The 20,294-nt window shown below is 41.0% G+C and overlaps 1 protein-coding gene across 1 annotated transcript in view; it reads right to left on the bottom strand.

The window, feature by feature from the left end:
• Positions 1-5,995: 5,995 nt before the first annotated feature.
• Positions 5,996-20,294, bottom strand: part of gsx2 (GS homeobox 2) — a 38,779-nt gene continuing 24,480 nt past the window's right edge. The window contains exons 4-5 of the mRNA XM_061683885.1: positions 9,473-9,993; positions 5,996-7,600 (exon numbers count right to left, since the gene is read on the bottom strand). Of these exons, the coding sequence (XP_061539869.1) occupies positions 7,242-7,600; positions 9,473-9,842 (729 nt within the window). The 5' untranslated portion in view covers positions 9,843-9,993 and the 3' untranslated portion in view covers positions 5,996-7,241. The remainder of the gene's footprint in view (positions 7,601-9,472; positions 9,994-20,294) is intronic.

Genomic DNA, 20,294 nt, shown 5'->3' on the forward strand with positions numbered 1-20,294 from the left:
TGTAGAAGAGACATAATTGCTCACAAATTATTAAAACAAATAGTAAAATAATACGCAAGCATTGGTACTGATTATTCATATTTTCCCCTATTTTATTTTATTTTTTTACTATTTTTCATTTTTAGCAAATCCAAATCTTATTGGGGGAAGTCTGTACTCTTAAATAGCAAGGTGGTGTGGAGTTTTTGGGAACCCAGTTTGCTGGGCATTTTCGCCAATTTTTAAAAAAATCTATATTTTCAAATATTACATATTTGAAAGAAAAACCCACAACAATACTGTAACAATAGAAATGTTGCTATAGTTTCTCAATTCGAATGCTTTGTGGATCCCAGGGGCGAAATGAGTGTGTTGCATTGACAGGAAAGCAAATGGAGGAGTAAACATATTTCCAAAGGAAGGATTATTCATAATTAAGAAGTCGAGCTCGTTGAATCCTGTAAATACTCTGGCGTTGTGTTTGATTCCAAGTTAAAGTTTGACTTGAACACAGATGCGGTCGTAAAGCGAGGTCAACAAATAACTCATCCATTGCAAAAGCGCAACTCCTTTCCCGTCTGTGATGCTGTTTTATGCTAATTCTTATCCATTTTCGTATTGAAAGCCGTTTATGTGTTAGTCAACGGGATGTCAGTCAAAGAGCAAAACTGCTTAAACGGCATCGTCAAAGTTTGCGCCGAGGTAATTCGGGTCAAGCGAAAAGGCTTTGACTGTCATTAGGAGACACAGGCGGTCATAAAAAATGATCAACCAAAAAAAGAAAATGTTCTTGCCGCAGAATTCCTCTTGATGGCCTGCGGCAGGCGTTACTGTGAGGACAAACCGACCCTCAAAAGTATTTCATTCCTTCTGCCACGTGGCGCTCAACACAAGTACTACTATTTTTGACATGATCCCTTTTGCTTTTATCTTTAATACGATAAGGTTTTATTTGAAAATTTGTACCACCCAGGATTTTTTTAATCCACAATTTCCCAATGAGTTTTCAGGCATTTTTCACCCAATGTATTTCTTCATTTTTTGAATTGAAATTTTGTGCTGATTCAGGATTTTTTGGGTTTTTTTTAGAACCAGTTTTGAAGCATTTCCCCCAACATGAGCTTATTTCAAGTTATCGGGTACTTGTGAAGTACTGCCGATACCAGCCACCGATACTTAAGGCTGAAAATAAATCAAATTCAATTAAAAATCGGACATCAAGTCCTCCTCGCCGGTAGTTGGCGCCAAACTGCAGTGGGTGGATCACGTGAAATTTTATGAATCCAAAGTACCAGTGTTATCGGTACCCGGTATCTGCGAGTACTCACGAGTGACTACTCGTGCTACTTAATTCTTTGCACTTGTATTCCAGTTCACAATTGTGGATTCCTGCTCCCACTCCTTTACGCGGTACGATTAACAAACGTTGTAAATATCGTGAGAGTGAGCGAGCGAGAGGAGGAAACAAAACAAATTTCGAGTGCCCCCCCCCCCCCCCCCCCCCCCCGCCACCCAGTCAGTAGTTGGCATTTGGAAGTTGCAGGGGTGCAGTGGCGCGCTGAGCTCGTAGAGGGCGCTCCAATACCATCTTAATCCCCAGCCTCCACACGCACACCCACGCGCACACACAGCCTGGCAAAGTGCACGCAAGTGGCGCGCATGCGTCAGCTGTTTACTGTATAGATACCACGATTTGGACCCCCCCGAACTGAGCGTTTCCTAGCGGGCCATGATGAGGAGAAATGGGGGTCCTCGCACTCACCAACTCCCCCCCACCCCATCACAACATGCAGGCAGACTTTGCCTGGACGCAATGGCTTCCACATGTTGGCGAAAAGAACACTGTCCTTGTTCTCCAAACAAAAGGATCCTGGAAGCTTTCCACCGCAAAATGGCCGAACTTTGCACATTTTAAACCAAGTGTTTTATTTATTTAACTTTCTTTTTTTTCTCTCTCTCTCTCTTAAAATAACACAACGAAAAGTACATATTGTGAGTTTGGAAACTTTGTGTGATGAAGATCCAGAGAGTGCGTTGAACACTGACGTGTTAAAAGTTCCCACACACTGGCCACTTTATTAGGTACACCTGCACCTACACAAATTCTTAAATTGGCCCTTAATGTCAATTTAAGACCTCTTGTAGGTTGTGCTGTTGTACCTAATCAAGTGTCCTTGGTGGGTAGTGTGAAACTTACTATTCTCATGCTATTCAAAGTGGAGGTCGAAAAATATAATTATTCAATGTTAGTAATAAATACTTATATTTCTACTTCAAACTGTTTGCTCATTCTTGACTGTCCACTAGAGGTCTCTGCTGCAGTGTTGTTTTTTTTGGGGGGGGGGGGTAAATCTGATTTGCTGAATTTTAATTGAAGGAATTAGAAGACAATGTCATGAATGTATAATTACTTATTAACTTTGGATAGACATGCCGTTTTTAACTACATTTTAAGCTATATCTTTAATATACAATGTAACAATACATATATATGTTTCTTAATGTGACAGTTATAAAGATATGTCGCGATTGGCTCGGTGGACTTGACGTCACTGCCATCAATTACGCCCCACCCTCCCCGTGGGAGCTGTCCAGCGTGCTGAAGCGCAAAATATATATTTTTTTTTTTATTATTATTATTATTTTTTAACATATATAAAACACAAACACCTAAACATGGTTTCCCAATCCCCCCTTTGGGAACCCCGTTGACAATAGTTGAACTTTTCCCTCGTCAGACTCCACCCCCGAGTGGCCGTTTTAAATCAGGAACGAGCTTTCTGGCACGCCCCCCCCCAAAAAAAAAAAAAAAAAAAAAAGAGCCTATTGATGAATAATAGACGGCGATAGCTCGCAGACATTAGCTAGTCAACATCTAGTGCGAATTTATGTCACGTTAGAGTTTAGTTCCTGACGTCACCCGCGGAGATTGGAAATGTCACGGATTTCCCAATGGAGTTCGTCGCGCGCGCCATTGCCGCAGATGAAGACGTCACCCGGCGATCCAATGCAAATCCCCTCCTCATCCTCCTCATCCTCCTCATCCTCCTCTTCTTCCTCGTCAAACGGCAGCTGCACTTGCGACTCAAAGGACTCTCGTATTAATTATCTTTTGTCATGCGTAATTGGCCACTTTTTCATGGCGCACGGGGGCTTCATTGGAGCACCTTCAAATGGCCATTTGGGAGGGGTATTTTTTTCGGGGTTGGATGGGGGGGGGGAGGGGCAAAACCTCTCGTTTTGGCAGGTAAATGTTGCCTCTGGTGGAAAAGTGTATTCTCATTAAATATTAACATTAAACATTCGTTGTATAATGCCTCGTGCATAGAGGTAATCGAATTTCAGAACTAAAAATGCTTTCTTCTCTTTCTGCTCTGTGTCAAAGTCTGATTTTTGATCGTATCACGTTCATGATGGATTATGATCCTCAAGTAAACTTAATTATTGTCGTCTTGTTACCGATTGCTCTCGTTTTGGTTCTGAATATGGAGATCTGCTCAGGGCAGGGGCAGATCTATTCTAGTGGAATAAAGGGCTGAAGGCCACTCCAAAATAAATCCCACCTTTTAGCTTGTGTCGAAGAATGTTTTTTTTGTCGTTCACCTGTTGGGTTGACACTTGGGTCGGAAGTTGGGTTAGTTTGACCAAACATTGGATTACATTATTCAACAATCTGTTGGGCAAGAGATGCCCCGCCCATGGCAAGAGATGCCCCCGCCCACAGCATAAAACAAAATGCATTGATTTGATAGCCCAACTATTGGGTTGGACAAGACACTCCTTCTCAAATGTGCTGTTTTTGTTTCTAATTTCCTCTTTTTTGATGCCTATGTGGGTTTTCTCCGGGTACTCTAGTTCCCACTAGACACTCCCACATTCCAAAATCTTGCATTGTAGGTCAATTGAAGATTTGTCACCCAAATGTTAGGGTAAGTAGTACAGAGAATGGATGAATGGATAACCTCAATCAATTTTGAGGTCACATTGGATTAACCCAACAGTAAAGTCAAATTTAACCCTTTTTGGGTGTATGCAATCCCAACCTAACACGCAGGGTCACACCCATAGACCAGACCAGCTGGTTTACTCGAACCGTCCAAGTTTAGGAACACGTTGGGGTACTCAAATTACCCATATTGGGTTATTTTCAACCCAACAGTTTTAAGGGTGCATCATGGCTCTTGCATCCTTGAATTTTTCTCCATGCGACCCTCAGAGGAAAACGTTTGGACACCCCTGCTCTAGCACCTGCAAGGCAACACAAATTCACTTAATAGGAACTTCAGTGTCTAAATTCATTAGGTGCCCCCTCCCCTATCACCCAATAATAATATATGATCAGCAACAGAGTGTGAAAGGCGGCCATTTACTTCCGCGATGAATGGGAACCCCAAAAAAGTTCACCTGCTTCCCCTCTCAATTAGGAGTGTATCCCAAACTCTGAGAGAAACCAGTTAAATTAGGCGTCAGCTAATTTTTAAGCACCCCTCAAGCCCCCCCCCCCCCCCCGCAGGGGCCCCACCCCCCTTTACCCTAATCCCCTTCTCAGAGGTCTTTTCCCATTCGTCCCCCCAAGTTGAAAGGTTCAAATGGGCCCTAATGAAACAGTGACTAAAACTCGCCTTGTGTGGGTCCCCGTGTGGAACCCTGTCGATACCACCCCCCGCCCCCACCCTCAAAAGCGGTGTGAGCGCCCCCCCCCCCCCACATCAGGGGGTCTCCCCCTCGGGACAATCTAACCTGTCAAAGCCTTTGGCCGCTTCTATATATCCTGTCCCTCGCTCGCGCTGCCCCAAATGCCAGGATACAATCAAACGACGTGGGACCCCCAAACGCAATTCAACTCGTTTTTTTTTTAGAACCACACAGGAAAAAGAAAGAAAAAAAAAATCGTTATTTCTTTTTTGTTGTTGTTGTTCAAAAGGGACCATTATCACAAAGGTTTGTGAGCTCCACTCGGAATTAACAAGAGCTTATATCATGTAAATTGCTCTTTGATAAATACTGTAAAATGTGTTTTGAATGACTGGGAGTTGAACAAAAAGTTAACATATTAAAAGAAAAAAAATACATAAAAAAGAAATGATATAACAAGATACATTTTATTCTTTATGTATTCTGTGTACTCATACGGAATTTAGAATTTGTCTTATAATGATATGCAAACATATAAAACACATTTATATGTAAACGTGTTTTAATATAAATAAAAACATTACAATGCAATTCAAATATAAAAACAAATAATGCATCATATTTACAATTGTTGTAAGAAATGATGATACAACAAATTCATTATGAATCCCCATTTTAAATGACGAAAAAAATGGCATGCATTTCAGTAAAATCTCTATATATTTCTATGTATTGTACAATATTTTAACAAAATAGGTGCGCAACTAATTTTTCTAAATATATTCATTATATATAAACATATAGTATCTGATTAAAGATGTAATGAATACATTAAAAAATATTTTTAGCACTTATATGTGTGTAAAATGGATACATTGAAGCCTTTTTTTTTTGTCCACAGCACTGTATAGACTCATACTGTAAAAATGTACGTAATAATATAAAAAATAAAAAATAAATAGCTGTTCACGTCTCTGAATCTTCGGACTATGGTGGACACCGTGAAAAGTGCTTAAGGTTCTAGGTTGACCAATTCAATAAGTGGGTTTAGGACACTGAGAATTTGGTTCGGACAATGGGGTTTTTGTTTAGATATTTAGAAATACTGTAATCATATTCTACAACCAACACTGTCAATAACCAAAAAAAAAAAACAAAAAAAAAAAACACACACACATTGTTTGCAAAGGCCTAATTTATGCTGTTATATTTGGGTCTCATTAGATTGTGCTGGCGTACTTAACGAAGTGTGCCATATGTGTGTTTCTACGACTCAGTCGCACAAATGCATACTGTCTGGGTGGAAAAAATGGACAAATTCAAATTAAATTGTTTATTGCAATAAATAGACATCATGTACACATAGCTTGCAAACACATGTTGCTTACGGGTTCCACACACAGGTTGTCCTATATGCTATTTAAAAACATTTTTTTTACATTTTTTATATATTGCTTCTAAGACCTTTTCACAAACATGCACGCATGCACACACACACACACACACACACACACACGCACGCACACTCACAGTGAAGGGTCAACAGTGGAGGACTTCCAGACTGTATAGGACAGGAGTTCTCAAACTTTTTGGGTCCAGGGACCTCACACTGGGGAGAAATCTTTTACAAGGTAACCTCATAATCCTAAAACCAATTAAACATAACCGCCACGTGTGCCCTTACATGCCATAGGAATTCAAAAGCTGCCTATTTTTGTGAAAAAAAAAAAAAAAAGTTGGAATGTTACAAAAACAAGAACAAAAATGTATTTTGTCGGGATGAAAAGTCATCATCTTAAGACTTTTAAAAACACGACTTTATTCTCATAATGTTACACCTTTAAGTATGGAAGAGACACCTTTATTATCAAAAGTAAAACAAAATAAAATAAAAAAATAGGGCTTTACAGTGAACCTCCGCATAGTCATAGTTTGGGATTTGCAAATTCAGCGATTTTGTAAATTATTTTGTGAAACCTATTTTCCGTTATTTGCTGAAATCTCACCTCTCCTCTGTTTTTGTGCTCAGGCCGGTGAAATGAAAGTATTACCTTTGGTGCCAGGGAGCCAAAGGAAGGATGTTGAAGTGAATTGAGGAGTTTCGTTTAGACACAAGTAGTGCTTTGCCGCCATCTTTTGGTAATTTGGTGCCCAGGAAGTGAGTTGAGGTATCTCGTGGCCTCTGTAAAACCTCATGAAACGTATTCGCGGCTCGTCACTTATGCACAGATTTTTGCCTAACACTCAATTCTTGGGAAAAATATGGTTATATAAAAAAAGGAAAATTTCCTGTAATGATACACATTTTGTTCAAATGTATTTTTTCTTACTTTTTTAGGACTGTCAGATTTTTGTGACATGTCATTGGTTTATTGTGTTTGTTCAGTTGGCACCATACGGTATGTAAGCACACACTTTTATCAAACAATACGACTACTCCCAAATAATTATGCGGAGCCCCAAGTTACGGCCCGTGGACGCCAGTTTGAGAACCCCTGTTATAAGGGATGCACGACAAGTCCAATAAATTCATTTTTGTCAAAAACGTGCATTCACATTATCAATAAAGTTTTCCTCGTCAACAGTTTTCATGCAGGTAGAGGTCACTCGGTCCAAATTGGCGGTAGTCACATGATGACCAGCGCGCCGTCCTTCTCCTCCGAAGCCGAGACGGGAGAGAGCGATTCCTCGTCCTCTGAGCGAGGGTAGCGCGCGCCCGAGCACTTGCACCCGCCGCCGCCCCCGCCAGCGGCGTGGGAACTCCTCTGCGCCGCCTTGCCCTCCTTCTTGTGCTTGACGCGGCGGTTCTGGAACCAGATCTTCACCTGCTTCTCGGACAGGCTCAGGTAGGTGGCGATCTCGATGCGGCGCAGGCGGGACAGGTACATGTTGCTGGAGAACTCGCGCTCCAGCTCCAGCAGTTGGGTGCTGGTGAAGGCCGTGCGCATGCGCTTGCCGTTCTGGATGTGGCTGCTCTCCGAGGCGCCTGTTGGGGAGGGCAAAGTGGAGCTTTAGGCCGCGGATTTACCTGTATGTTGAGTTTATTTCACTTACTGTATTCAGCAACTTTTACTTAAAAAAACAACAACTTTACCATGGGTCAATTTGACCCGTTATCCAAAAGCATCAGCAAACAAATCAATATTTGTAGTCGATTACACTTTTTCAGGACTTATGTTGATTTGGCCTGCAGCAGAACTGGTGGATTCAGCGGGTCAGTTTGACCCATTGTAAAGATATAAAAGCAGCAACTGCATTAAGTCTAATCAATTCTACGTATTGCTTTAAATAGTGAGTAAGGAGGTAACAATTAGATACAAACAATGTTTATTGGGAGTTTATTCATTTCAGACACTTTTGGATAGTGGGTCAAATTGACCCATTGTGAAGTGGTAGTCATTGTAGGATAGTCACTGATAAATACAGACTGAAATGAAGCTGAATGGAGTAAACAATGAGATATAAACAACTTTGATTGGGATTTCTTCCCTTTCTGACACTTTTGGATCACGGGTCAAATTGACCCATTCAACCCTCCTGTAGTGTTGAGTTGATTACACTTATTAAGTGACTTTTTTTTTAAGCAATACCTTAATAATGGGTAATATGACCAATATAACAAGAGGTTGAAACAGACCATTTGGACCCATTGTAAGGATGTATTGTTTATTTCTTAAGTAGTTTGTGTCTTAATAGGCGTTATCAAGTCTATATATTGATTAAAATGTGTGAGTAATGGAATTAATGATGAGATACAAGCAATGTTTATTGGGATAATTTTTGTTTCTAACACTTTTGGATAGTGGGTCAAATCGACCCAGGGAAACTATTTTCTGTTTCTGAGAAACACAAGTAAAAGGGGGATTAAAGTTTAAAATTTTAGAGCAAATATTTTTTTTTTTATGTAAACACATTTTAGTAGGGTACACACACACACACACACACATATATATTATTTTTTAATCAGTTTAAGACACATCTTCTGTTGTTTTGAAATATACAGCACTTGGTTCAAATGTGTCATTTTTAAATGTTCTCTCAAATTTAATTTGTATTAGATTGGGTCCATATTTTTGGTTAACCCATTTTTGGGGGGGTTAAACATGAAGCCTTGTTGCGCTTTTTTTCTTGTTGATTGAAAATGTTCGAAAAGGATGTAGGCAATTATGCTATTACCATATGTTTTGCCATAACGGTAACGATTTAAAAAAAAAATAACTGGGCCTTATAGATGATTGATATTATTTTGTATTGTTTGAAACTTCTGAAATGTTACCATTTTTTTGTTTTAGTTGTTCAGCACTTAGGTCAACTGTGTTGTTTTTAAATGTCAATAAAGCAAACCAACCTCAATCAATCGTATTATCCTTATTCAGCATTCAAAAAAGTTGCTGTATACAATAGTTTCTCACTATGTAATTTTATTCTATGCCTGTATTGTTTTTATTACTTTTATTGAAACAATGCTGTATGTTGCTGTGACACCTGGATTTCCACTCTGGGGATCATTAAAGGGTTATGTTAAAAACTGACCTGGGTCCCATTTTGGGCCGCCACCCACAGTTTGTCAACCCCTGTTTTGTGTCAGTGTTCAGTGTCTTGGGAAGATGCTTTAGAAGTCGTTTTGTTTTTTTAAAAAGCAATTTTTTATTTTTTTTATGAGCAAATTCGTGCATTAATGCATGGATGGCAACACATTTTTATACTTTCATAAGTTGTAGTAATATTAATATATATATATATATATATATTTTTTTTTTTTTTAAAGTTTGTTAAGGTCTGTCATATGGCATCCGAAAAGTAGCTTAGTCAACAACAACAAAAACAAAAAAAAAACAAAAAAAAGTTCCAGTCTCACCCATGGAGATGCAGTGGTATCTCCGCGGGTCTGTGAAAACGGACGCCGTGCAAACAGGTGCATGTCCCGGGTGCGCCAAGGCGGCAGTCTGGTGCTGGTGGTGGGCGAGCCGGTGGCAGTACTGCGCCGCCTCCGTGCCCGTGGAGAAGTGGCCTTTCAGGGCCGGCCTGGAGTTGGAGTGCAGGTGCGTGCTGACGCACAGCGGGCACACGCAGAACGCGCCGCTCTTCCTGGACGGGCACGCCGGCACCACGCCCGGCGTGTGCACGCTGATGGGCAGCAGGAAGTCGTGGGCCGCCGCCGCCGCCGGGTGTTCGGCCGGTCGGGCGTCCTTGACGATGAGCGAATCCACGTAGAAGGATCTGGACATGGCGACAGAGTGGAGCGCGCTCCTCGCTTGCGTGTGATGCCCCTCGGGAGCTCGCAAAGGTGCTTTATGTTTGATGGCGCAACAAAAGGGAGCACGAGGAGGGTGGGTGGTGTGGGTGGGCCTTGGGCGCAGCGTCACCCACCCAAGACTGCTGCATACATAACATGACACCCCTCATTACCCCCCGTCAACCATCATAACTTGCACTTTTTTACCCCCCCCTCCCCCCCAAGTCTTTGTCTATCAAATGTATCAAAATCGACGTGTTTGCTACTCCCAGCATTCAATAGTCATAGCAAACTCAATTGTATTGTTGTTGTTAAAACCAATTATTGAATTGTGAATTTTGTCTGTGTTTAACAAATGACAGTTGACATAGAAAACAACAAGGTATGTTTTTTTTAAATTTTTAAAAAATTATTATTATATTGAAATGAAGTAGCCTAATTCAAATATGTTTCCCTTTTGCAGGTTATCCCAGACAAGAAAAAAAAAAACCTACACTGGAATTGTCGACATACATTGTAAAGAAGTAAGTGAACCATACTGGAAGAAAAAAAAAAAAAAAAGTCCTTTGAATTTACTTAAATGAATCGGTTGCACATGATTAAAATGTGTTAAACAAACATACATTATTTGATTGTTTTTCTTTTGTCAGTTTACCAGATTTTAATCACATCCAACCAAAAATGGAAGTACCTTTCTCAGTGGAAAAGGGAAAGCTGATGATCCAAAGCACACCACATCTTATACTGAGCAAAATATAAATGCAGCGTGTGTTTTTGCTAAAAGGTCAATTTCTCTCGATATGGTTCAGAAATCTGCCTGAATGTGTGCTCGTGAGCGCCTCTCCTGTGCCCAGATAAGGCATCCACCTCACAGGTGTGCCATATCGAGATGCTTATTAGCCAGCCTGCGGATCGCACAGGTGTGCCTTAGGCTGCCCGCAATAAAAGGTCACTGTAAAATTTGCAGTGACACTGTATTGTGTCATCCATCCGTGGCAAGGAAGAGCTCATGATCCACAGCATGCCACATCATTTTTAATTTCTTTATATATTTGTTTGTGTCTACTGTACACAATCTATGTTTTAACAAGAGTGTAATGAAAAATCCACTCATTAATGTCTGTTGAAGGAAAAGAGAAGCTTGGATTGCTGACACATTTAACAAGTGAATTGTCTATGGGTAAGGAAAAGTTAATAATCCAAAGCATACCACATCATACTGTATGTGCGTCTATCACTTCTCAAGCGATTATTATTAATGTATGGTTGTAATTTATGTGCACATCTAAATTTCCAAATGTAATTGGACAATATGCTTATTAATATGGTTGTAGTTTGCTGTGGTGTACAACGTATTCTGGGCACCTTTTTTATTGCCACGTGAGAGGTGCAAACATATTTGAAACATCTCCAGTAATGAATTTGAATTAAAAGTGAGTATTTATTAGCATGTTGGCCTTAATGATTTGGGATTAAAAGTGCGTATTTATTAGCATCTTTGCAAAGTTTGACTGTTCTCGTTGGTTCTCATTACGACGGCGTACCTAATGAAGTGTCCCGTAAATAATGTAAATCGTAATTGCGAGCATTTGTACCGAGCACTCCCAAATTCTAGAATGTGATATATTATTACAAAGGCGATTTGCAGAATCGCTTTAACCTGCCCTCTGATCACACTTTTTTTGGGGGGACCGGGGGTGACTTGGTCACTTCCAGCATTGGCGGCTTTGTGGCGCCGTGCCCGGTGCGTCTGCTTGGGGCTATTGGATAGCGATTAGGATTAAATTAGAAAGTGTTTATAAAGGTGGGCCGGCACTGGGGGTAAACAGGCAGTTATTCCAGAAATGCGTTAATCCCTCGTCTTGTGACGATAATTAGCGGGTTTGATCCCCCACCTCACCCACCCACACCCACCCACTCCTTGCAGCAGGCAGCCGGGGCGGGTGGGTCACTGCTGGCTTTGGCTTCTGCTTTCATCTGCCAAGTAGCCACTCGGACCCTCTGTGTGTCTGATTTCGTAACATTTTTGTCAGGGCCCGCTTGGTCTCTGTGTGTATTTATTATTCTAATGGCCGTTTTGAAGGATTCATCGTGCCCGGAAACTCACCAGTTTTTGCAAGGAAGTGTATCCCGATTAAAAAAACAAAACAAAAAACAATTATAATCTCATTCAGTAGCGAGCCCTGAAAAGTTAGGGAAAAAAATTGGCCCCCGCCACCTGTTTCACCGATCGCCACGAAATTTGCTGGACACGTTTGTCCTAAAAGGACGCACGACAAAAATCACAAGGACCCATGCTCGGAATTGAACAGGAAGTCAGCCATTTTTGTTTGAAACGTGTGTCTTAAAAGGATGCACAAAAAAGTATTAAGATCCATATTGGAAATTGAGCAGAAAGTCATCAATTTTAGTTTGAATGAACCATTTCGCATTCATTAGCGACCCCTGAAAAGTTAGGGGGGAAAATTGTTTCACCAATCTACACGGAATTCGGTGGTCACGTTTGTCATAATGGGATGCACGGTAAAGTCTCAAGGAACCATGCTCGGATTTCAACAGGAAGTCGGCCATTTTGGTTCGAAGCAGCTATTTCTCACTCAGTAGCGACCTCTGCCAACTTAGAAATGAATTAGCCTCCGCCACCAGTTTCACCGATGCACACAAAATTAGGTAGACATGTCTATCATAACAGGAGGCACGAAAAAAGTCCCAGGGACCCATGCTCGAAATTGAACAGGAAGTCAGCTATTTTGGTTCATATCAATGATTTCTCACTCCAGCGAGCCCTAAAAGTTAGAAAAAAAATCAGACGCTGCCACTGCTTTCACCAATTGACACGGAATTGGGTGGACATGTCTGTCAGAACCGGACACATGAAAAAGTCTGAAAAACCCATGCCCAAAATTTAACAGGAAGTCATCCATTTTGGTTTGAAACCACCATTTTGGGTTATTCTACTGGGGAATTCCCCCAAACGAGCCGCAGTCTCAAGGAAGTCTCCGAGACAGATATGCAATACTAAATTCCTTTTTTTTTTTTTTTTTTTTTTTTGCCTAGGCCATGAAACGTTGACAACATGATGTGATGATCATTTCAAGGGTTCGCCTTGAAAAAGGCAACCCCTATGTAGCATATTTAATGATTTTTCTTTTTATTATTAAAATGTAGAACTGTCCTCTATTATTATTTTGAAAGCACTCATGTTGCGTCTAACTTTCTCTAAAATCCTTTCAAATCCGACTGTCACATCACACACAGAACATAATTGCTATAATAAAGCAAGGCCGGTGTGTGACATGTATACACACACATGCACGCACACACCACCACACACACATGGCTATTGTTGCAACGCGAACAGTGTGTGTGTGTTTCGGTGTGAGAGAGCAGCGCTCCAACCATGCAGAATGATGCGTGGCGCACGCCCCCCTTCCATCACACACGATATTATTTTTCCATAATTCTGCACGATAAAATTTCATTGTCTATTAAGTAATCCCCCAAACTAGGCCCTTTATGAGGCTATAATGAGGCCTAATTGCCAGGGCTAGTGGAGCCACGTGGAAGGGTTTAGGAGGCATTAAGCCGCCGGGTACCGAGCTGCACAGGCTGTTACCTCGCCATTACTTTCATAATTCAAGGAGAAAATTAGTCCATTTAAGGGCAAAAAAGAATATATCCTATGATTCCTTTTTATTCTGCTCGGGGGGACATGCCTGCCCTTCTTTATTTCAAAATCGAGATCCACTCCTGATTGTGTGTGTGCTCATGTTTAAAAAATAAAAAATAAAATGTTTTTAATTGTGTCTCGTATGAAATAATTCCATGTATCATTCATTTCTCAAAACAAAACCGAAACAAAAACGAAATAATGACTTGTTTTCTTAATATTCGTTCGTAAAACCAAAATGAAAAAAAAGGATAAGGACTCGTTATTCCGATTTCTGATTTTGTGCGCAAATGGAAAATGGGAAATAAAGATAACGGGCAATTTGTGCGTTTCATCCAAATTTGATATTTTCATGTGCCGCAAATTGCGTGAACTGAAAGCGAACTTTCACCTTCTTCTTCTTCTTTAGTTTAATTAAATTACATCTCTTTGGTGCATACCGCCACCTACTGTACAGGAGTATGCAAAGGGACTTGACAGGCTATAATTATCTACAACTTTTTTTAAAAAATGCCGGCAATATGCTCTTCGTATTACAACTAGAGCTATGAAAAAAACCACGTCTAACTCGGCTCTAAGTCAACCACAAAACAAAAATGGTCGACGCAAAAATGTATACCTCGATGGAATAAATAAAATATATAAAAGCATATTTGCGCCTCCCGGAACTATTTAGCCACTGTCCATGTTTCCCGCGGGGACATTTGTTGCAGACGGACGCACTGTAGAACCAGTGGAAAAGCATTGCCAAAAATGGCAGAAGAGCGTCTGTAAGTGATTTTTAAAGACACTGTTAGATGTGTGTTGTTCATATAACATAATGTATGAGTGAGCCGAATGATAGTTAGCATTTTTTTTAACCTAAAATGGTAATCGCTAGGGCGCTAATGCTAATCGTGAATGCTAACGGTTTAGCAAAGTCTATTTTTTTTCTCAAATTCTGTTTATAGCATACATAAATTGGAATAAAAAGCATTTTAGTATTAAAAAGATTAATTTTAATTTAGATTATTAATTTTTTTTGGGTGGGGGTGAGGCGATTACTTGAGTACTCGACAAAATAGCTATAGGATAATCGATTCTAAAAAGATTCAATACTGATAACTCCAATAAGGACTTCATATTCTGACGTTTCATTACGAGACTTTATTCTCGTAACGTCACAACTTTAAAAAAAAAATTGTTTTTCATGTAACATTGACTTTTCTCGTAACACTGCAACTCTTTTACCATAACATTACGACGTCATTCTTTTATGTCATAATTTTTCATTAACCCTGTAACTTTTTCCTCACAATATGATTGTTTTGTTTGACTATATTCTCATAGTTATTTATCAAGTTTCGATAATTCTATGAATTTTTTTTTTTGCACATCGTGGTAGTCGTAGTCATCGTTTGTTTGGCTCCTTTTTCGCTTTCACTGTTGTGCGCCTTTTTTTCCCTTAAACTTTGGAGTGCAGTGGTTAGCCGCCACTATTCACCCCTTTCACTTTGTGATGGGTAATTAATCACCGTCCCATTCAATCGAATGAAAATTCAATTTAAACGGGGTGGGGGGCTTTAAGGAAAAGATGATTCAGGACCCAAGTTAGCTAACTAAAAAAAAAAAAAAGCAGCATTTTTACCTTTTTTGTCTGCATTTGTGTGGATCACGTTATGTGTTTGCAGCTCCTCCCAGTAGTAAAAACACAAAGTTGTTAAAGTGTTAAAGTGAAACCCCTCTCTCCCGCCCTTTGCCCCCTCTCCGCCTCATTCACCGCCCATCCCATGCCATATTAGAGCGTGAAGAAGCCCATTAATGTTTTGTTGAACAAGTATCATTAACTTGTATCACCGCCTTTTTACAAACGTGGCATTGTCGAGGCGGGGCCAGTCTGCGGCCCATCTTTGGCCAATACAGTGCGTGATTGGGCCCTTTATTAGTTACCGGGCAACAGATCCTCAATGCCCCCGACTCAAAGGAAAACACTCTGCTCTGCCATATAGACTTCAATGAGATGAACAATGACCCTGCCGACAACATAATGCCGCGCGATGACTTTTCATTGACAATTATCTCGTCGCTGTGAATAGCAGCTGCAGTGGCCGTTCTCCATCTCATGGTTTCCAAAAAGGGGGGGAATTGAAGGAGTTGGGGTGGTGGGGGAGTGACGGTGAATGGCTTCATGGGTACAAAATCTCATTTAGTTCTCAGTGAATAATTAGGTTTCTATGCAAAAATGAGTTGGAAATAATTGCGTCTGTTGCAAAAAATGCAAGTGACAAGCCAAGGCAGAGACAAAGAGAAGCGCAACAGGAGGTTATAGTCACAGGCAGGAGCAGTCTGGAAAGTAAGCACATAATTTTTTTCCCCCCTTCCCATTGTCGAACGTTGTACAAGAATCCCCGCCCCAGTTCCACCAAAAGGTAGCCTTCAGTTTGCCATGATTCCGTTTGGAACGATAGCTTGCTTGGCTTCCCATCCATATAACTTACTTGAAGGTACTGTGATGCCCTCACGTCTGGGCAAGGAGCGCCACGGTCGTTGCTGCACTTTCAGTCAAATAGTCAAACACACAAATACAAAATGACTACACTCACAAGGAGCATGGGGGAAATGCTCTAGATGAACAACTGGACTGAATACGGGCCGATGACATCACTCACTTAGGCACGCCCCTTAAAGGCACACATCAACACACAATGTAGTGCAGTGTGTGTGTGACTTTTGGCTTAAGTAAACTTTAGTCAAATGTTTTGTTATATGTTATGTTATTTATATTATGTTTCACAATATAGTGCTAGGCGGCACTGTGGAAGACTGGTTAGCACATCTGCCTCACAGTTCTGGGGACCAGGGTTCAAATCCCAGCCCCGCCTGTGTGGGGTTTGCATGTTCTCCCCGTGCATTTGTGGGTTTTCTCCGGGCGCTCCGGTTTCCTCCCGCATCCCAAAAACATGCATGCTAGGTTAATTGAAGACTCTAAATTGCCCGTCGGTGTGAATGTGAGTGCGAATGGTTGTTAGTTTATGTGTGCCCTGCAATTGGCTGGCGACCAGTTCAAGGTGTACCCCGCCTTCTGCCCGATGATAGCTGGCATAGGCTCCGGCACTTCCGCGACCCTAGTGAGGATACGCGGTAAAGAAAATGGATGAATGAATATAGTGCTACTTTTTAAAAAACGTAAAAACAACAAAGTATTTTTGGCGGGCCAAAACAGATTAATGGCTTTTTAGTTAATTTCACTGAGGCAAATTAATTTGCTATGTTAGTAAATTAAGTTATGAGCTTATGATGAAATGAATTAAAACATACATAGAGTTCATATCTCAAACTGGAGTGTGAGATAGCTACAATTCCGTAATTTACAAAGAAGATATCTTCAAATGAATCGTATCTATCTGTAATGACAAAGGCCATACACATGAATGGAAAAAGTTGCGTCATTTGTCCTTGGCAAAATGATGTAGCAGATATCTTAAATGCTAAATCTGAATAGGAAGAATGTAGTTACCGATATCAAAAATGTCCTTTTCGATTTGGCAAAACTGAATTCTAGATATCAGCAACGCATAGTGGTTAAATGATATGAAGGCTTGTCATACTTACCTGTTATTAATATTCATTCACAAAGCATCATATTTACCATAAGTGTAATTTTATTGTTATGTGAATAATTTAGGACCAAAAAATGGAGAGCCATTGAGCTCTTCAATTGTGTCCTGAGCTCTCGGCTCATCGTTTAGCTTCAATAGATGAAAACAGATCGGGTGGCGGGCCGTCCTGAAAGATTGTTATGCCTGGCAAACGTAGTGTTTGTAAGCTGGAGGATGGTTGGAAGGCCCGTCTCTCATTCTCATGGAAAAGTAAAGTGACAGCCTGAGAGAAAGAAGAGGCTGCCGAACAAAGGGCGACCCATACAGACGTCTTGCATCGGCCTCCCCGCTAATTAGGACGACTCTCCTCAGCCTCCTCGAGCCGTTCGGACGTTCCCGACGCTCCAGACTGAAGTGTGCCCTCTCTACCCCGCATCACCGTCTGCAATGACCCCCCCCCCCGATATCGCTAGCAATTAAACGAGGCCCTAGCAAAAATAAAAAAACAAAAAAAAAAATCCAAGGATAAACGGCGAGTGATGGCGATGGCGGCGGATCACGGTCAAGTTCCCACGAGAATGCGTCGCCATTAAAGCTTATTGTCGCGCTCCGCACCCCCGTCGCCGCCTCCTCGGTTGTTTCCGGCAGAGCAAGCAAACGCAATTACGGCAAGAAAAACAGCCCTTATTTCAATTTTTTCTTGCTCCACTTGTCAAACGCGCCAAAATTTCCGGCCTTCGTCGTAATGAGAAGCTCTTCCTAGGACTCGTTATTGGGCTCCCTGCTGGTTCAAGCTACCAGTTTAGCTTCGTTAATGAGCGGCATTTTGCTTAAATCTTCATGTTTGCATTTTGCCTCTCAACATCTGCATAAAACGTCCATCTTTTAGTTCACCACTAACCCCGAATGCCTCTCGCCCTTCTTCTGTTTGGATCTATCTTTATCTATTTATCAAATTGTGAACTACAAATCTTTTCAAAATTGAGTAATAGCCTGTATGACATGAATAAATGGATAATTTATCCTTAATCAATGTTTCAGAGAAAATATGGAGTGCTTTTTAAAGTTGTTTTTGGGGAAAAAAACATCAATGAGTAGTTCTTAGTATCTTGTATGTATGATCTATCCTCTTTCAGTATTTCAAGATTCCCCATGTCCCTTCGAAGAGCAACAAGTCTGTTTTTCTGTCGGAACCTGTGCAAATGTGATGGGAACATGGACAGTTCTCGCGACTGTTTCAAACTCCCCCGTGAACACGGTACCGTCCCCGCTGTTCCTTAGAAATACACGACTTGGTCTCTTTTACTGTTTTCGCTGTGTGACCCTTTAAAGACCAACAGGTACGTGTTTCCTGGAGAACCTGTTCAAATGTGGCGGAACACAGACAGTTCTCAGAACTGTTTCAAGTGCCGTCTTCACACACATTTCAACATTTAAACACATTTATGGCTAGTGTAGTTTCAGAGTTTCAAGATTGCCACCATTAGCACCATTTTTCTTGAGTGAAAGGTAAATCTCAAATTTAACCTGAACAGTATGTACCAGTACGTATTTTAGGTTCTACCATGCATGTTCGTCCATCCGACAGTTGTAAGGAGCTGAGATGTTCTACAGTGGGACAGAGGCAGGGATGGGGGTGGGGGGGAGTGTACATTCTTGCGATTGAACGTGTTTGCTCGAGCAGAAGCAGACTGGAATGTTGCATCCGCGGTCTTTTGTTTTGAATAGATGACTCTCTGCCACGCTTGTTCATCAGACAGCGAGCAAACAGTCGTGCAATCGGCAATCACGCACCTGTCCGGGGATGCGGCAGTTTCTCCGACAATCACATCAAGCCGATGTGTTTCTCAACAATTCCCACAGGCAGCAACAGTGAAGTGTTCAGTGCCTTGCTCAAGGGCACTCAGGGAGTTCCAAGATCCTTTAAAGAGCCTTTTCCAACCGCCATTGTTTTGGCATTTCTAGGGTCCCTGACTCAAAAAGAAGTAACAGGTAACACTGTACAGTTTTATTGCTGTATTTACTGCAGTGTCTCAAACAAATGACACCGCACAATGGAATAGAATGTGGTAAAGTGTCACGTTATATTGAGCGGGTCATTATGTTGATTTTCATGGTCGCTTGTTATCACTTCATCCTGCGTCGGAGGTCAGATAAACAGTGCACTGCTCTCTCTATCGCTCATCTTGTGTTCCTCTGATGGAAAAGCTCAAAAAGAAGAAGGAAAAAAAGTGGAGTCCATCAGCTCATTTGGACAATGAAGGGACAATCGCTCCAATTTTGATGGAGGGTTTTGACTTGGTGGCATTCCATTTCTTCTTTGACACGTATTCCTCCTCATAAACATTCCAGAATCGGACCATCATCAGATGTGAATTTGATGGAAATTGAGCGTTTTGTGTTTTTGTGAGCTTGCGCCTACGAGATGGACAGGCAAACTTTCATAAAGTTCCACCAAATTACCCCACAAATCTGTTCAACCATGACAATTTTTTAACATCCAAAGCGATTTTTTTTTAATGTGAGAGACCCCACACATGCCAGGTTAAAAAAAAAAAAAAAAAAAAAAAAAAATATTCAATGTGTTCTAACTGCTCTTCGTTTATGGTGTGCTTCAGATGACCAACACAACACACATAACGATATCTCAAACTATTATCATTTATTGGTATGTGTGTACCCGGCTTTAACCAATGTCAAGATCGGAGAGGTAAAACTCTTCACACACACAACAGGATCATTTTTTGGAGACTTGCGACAATATGACCCTTCACTAAATTGGATCTGAAAAGAGGAAAGATACACAAATTCATCCGATTATCGGTAAGGTTGGTCCCTGCTCTAGCTATTGTCACCCCACACCACAGGATGATCGCTAAGAACAATCATTTGAAGACCCTACACTAGCTTTGATCGGAAGGGAGATAAAATGCTCAAATTAGGTCCGATTATCGGTATATGTGTCTTCCACCTTCTGATTTTCGGCCCAACTATTTTCAGAGCAAATCTGAGAAGCAAATTCAATCTTAATACATCACACACACCCCGCAGGATAATCGCTCATGATAATCTTTTAGAGAGATCCGACAAACATGCCTTTGCTGACTTTGATCGGAAGAGGGGACACGTGCACAAATTAGGCCCGATTATCGGTATATGTGTTCTCCGCTTAACTTGTTCCATTGTATTCATGAAA

Source organism: Phycodurus eques, chromosome 8 (assembly GCF_024500275.1).
Source record: "Phycodurus eques isolate BA_2022a chromosome 8, UOR_Pequ_1.1, whole genome shotgun sequence".
Lineage (NCBI taxonomy): Eukaryota > Metazoa > Chordata > Actinopteri > Syngnathiformes > Syngnathidae > Phycodurus > Phycodurus eques.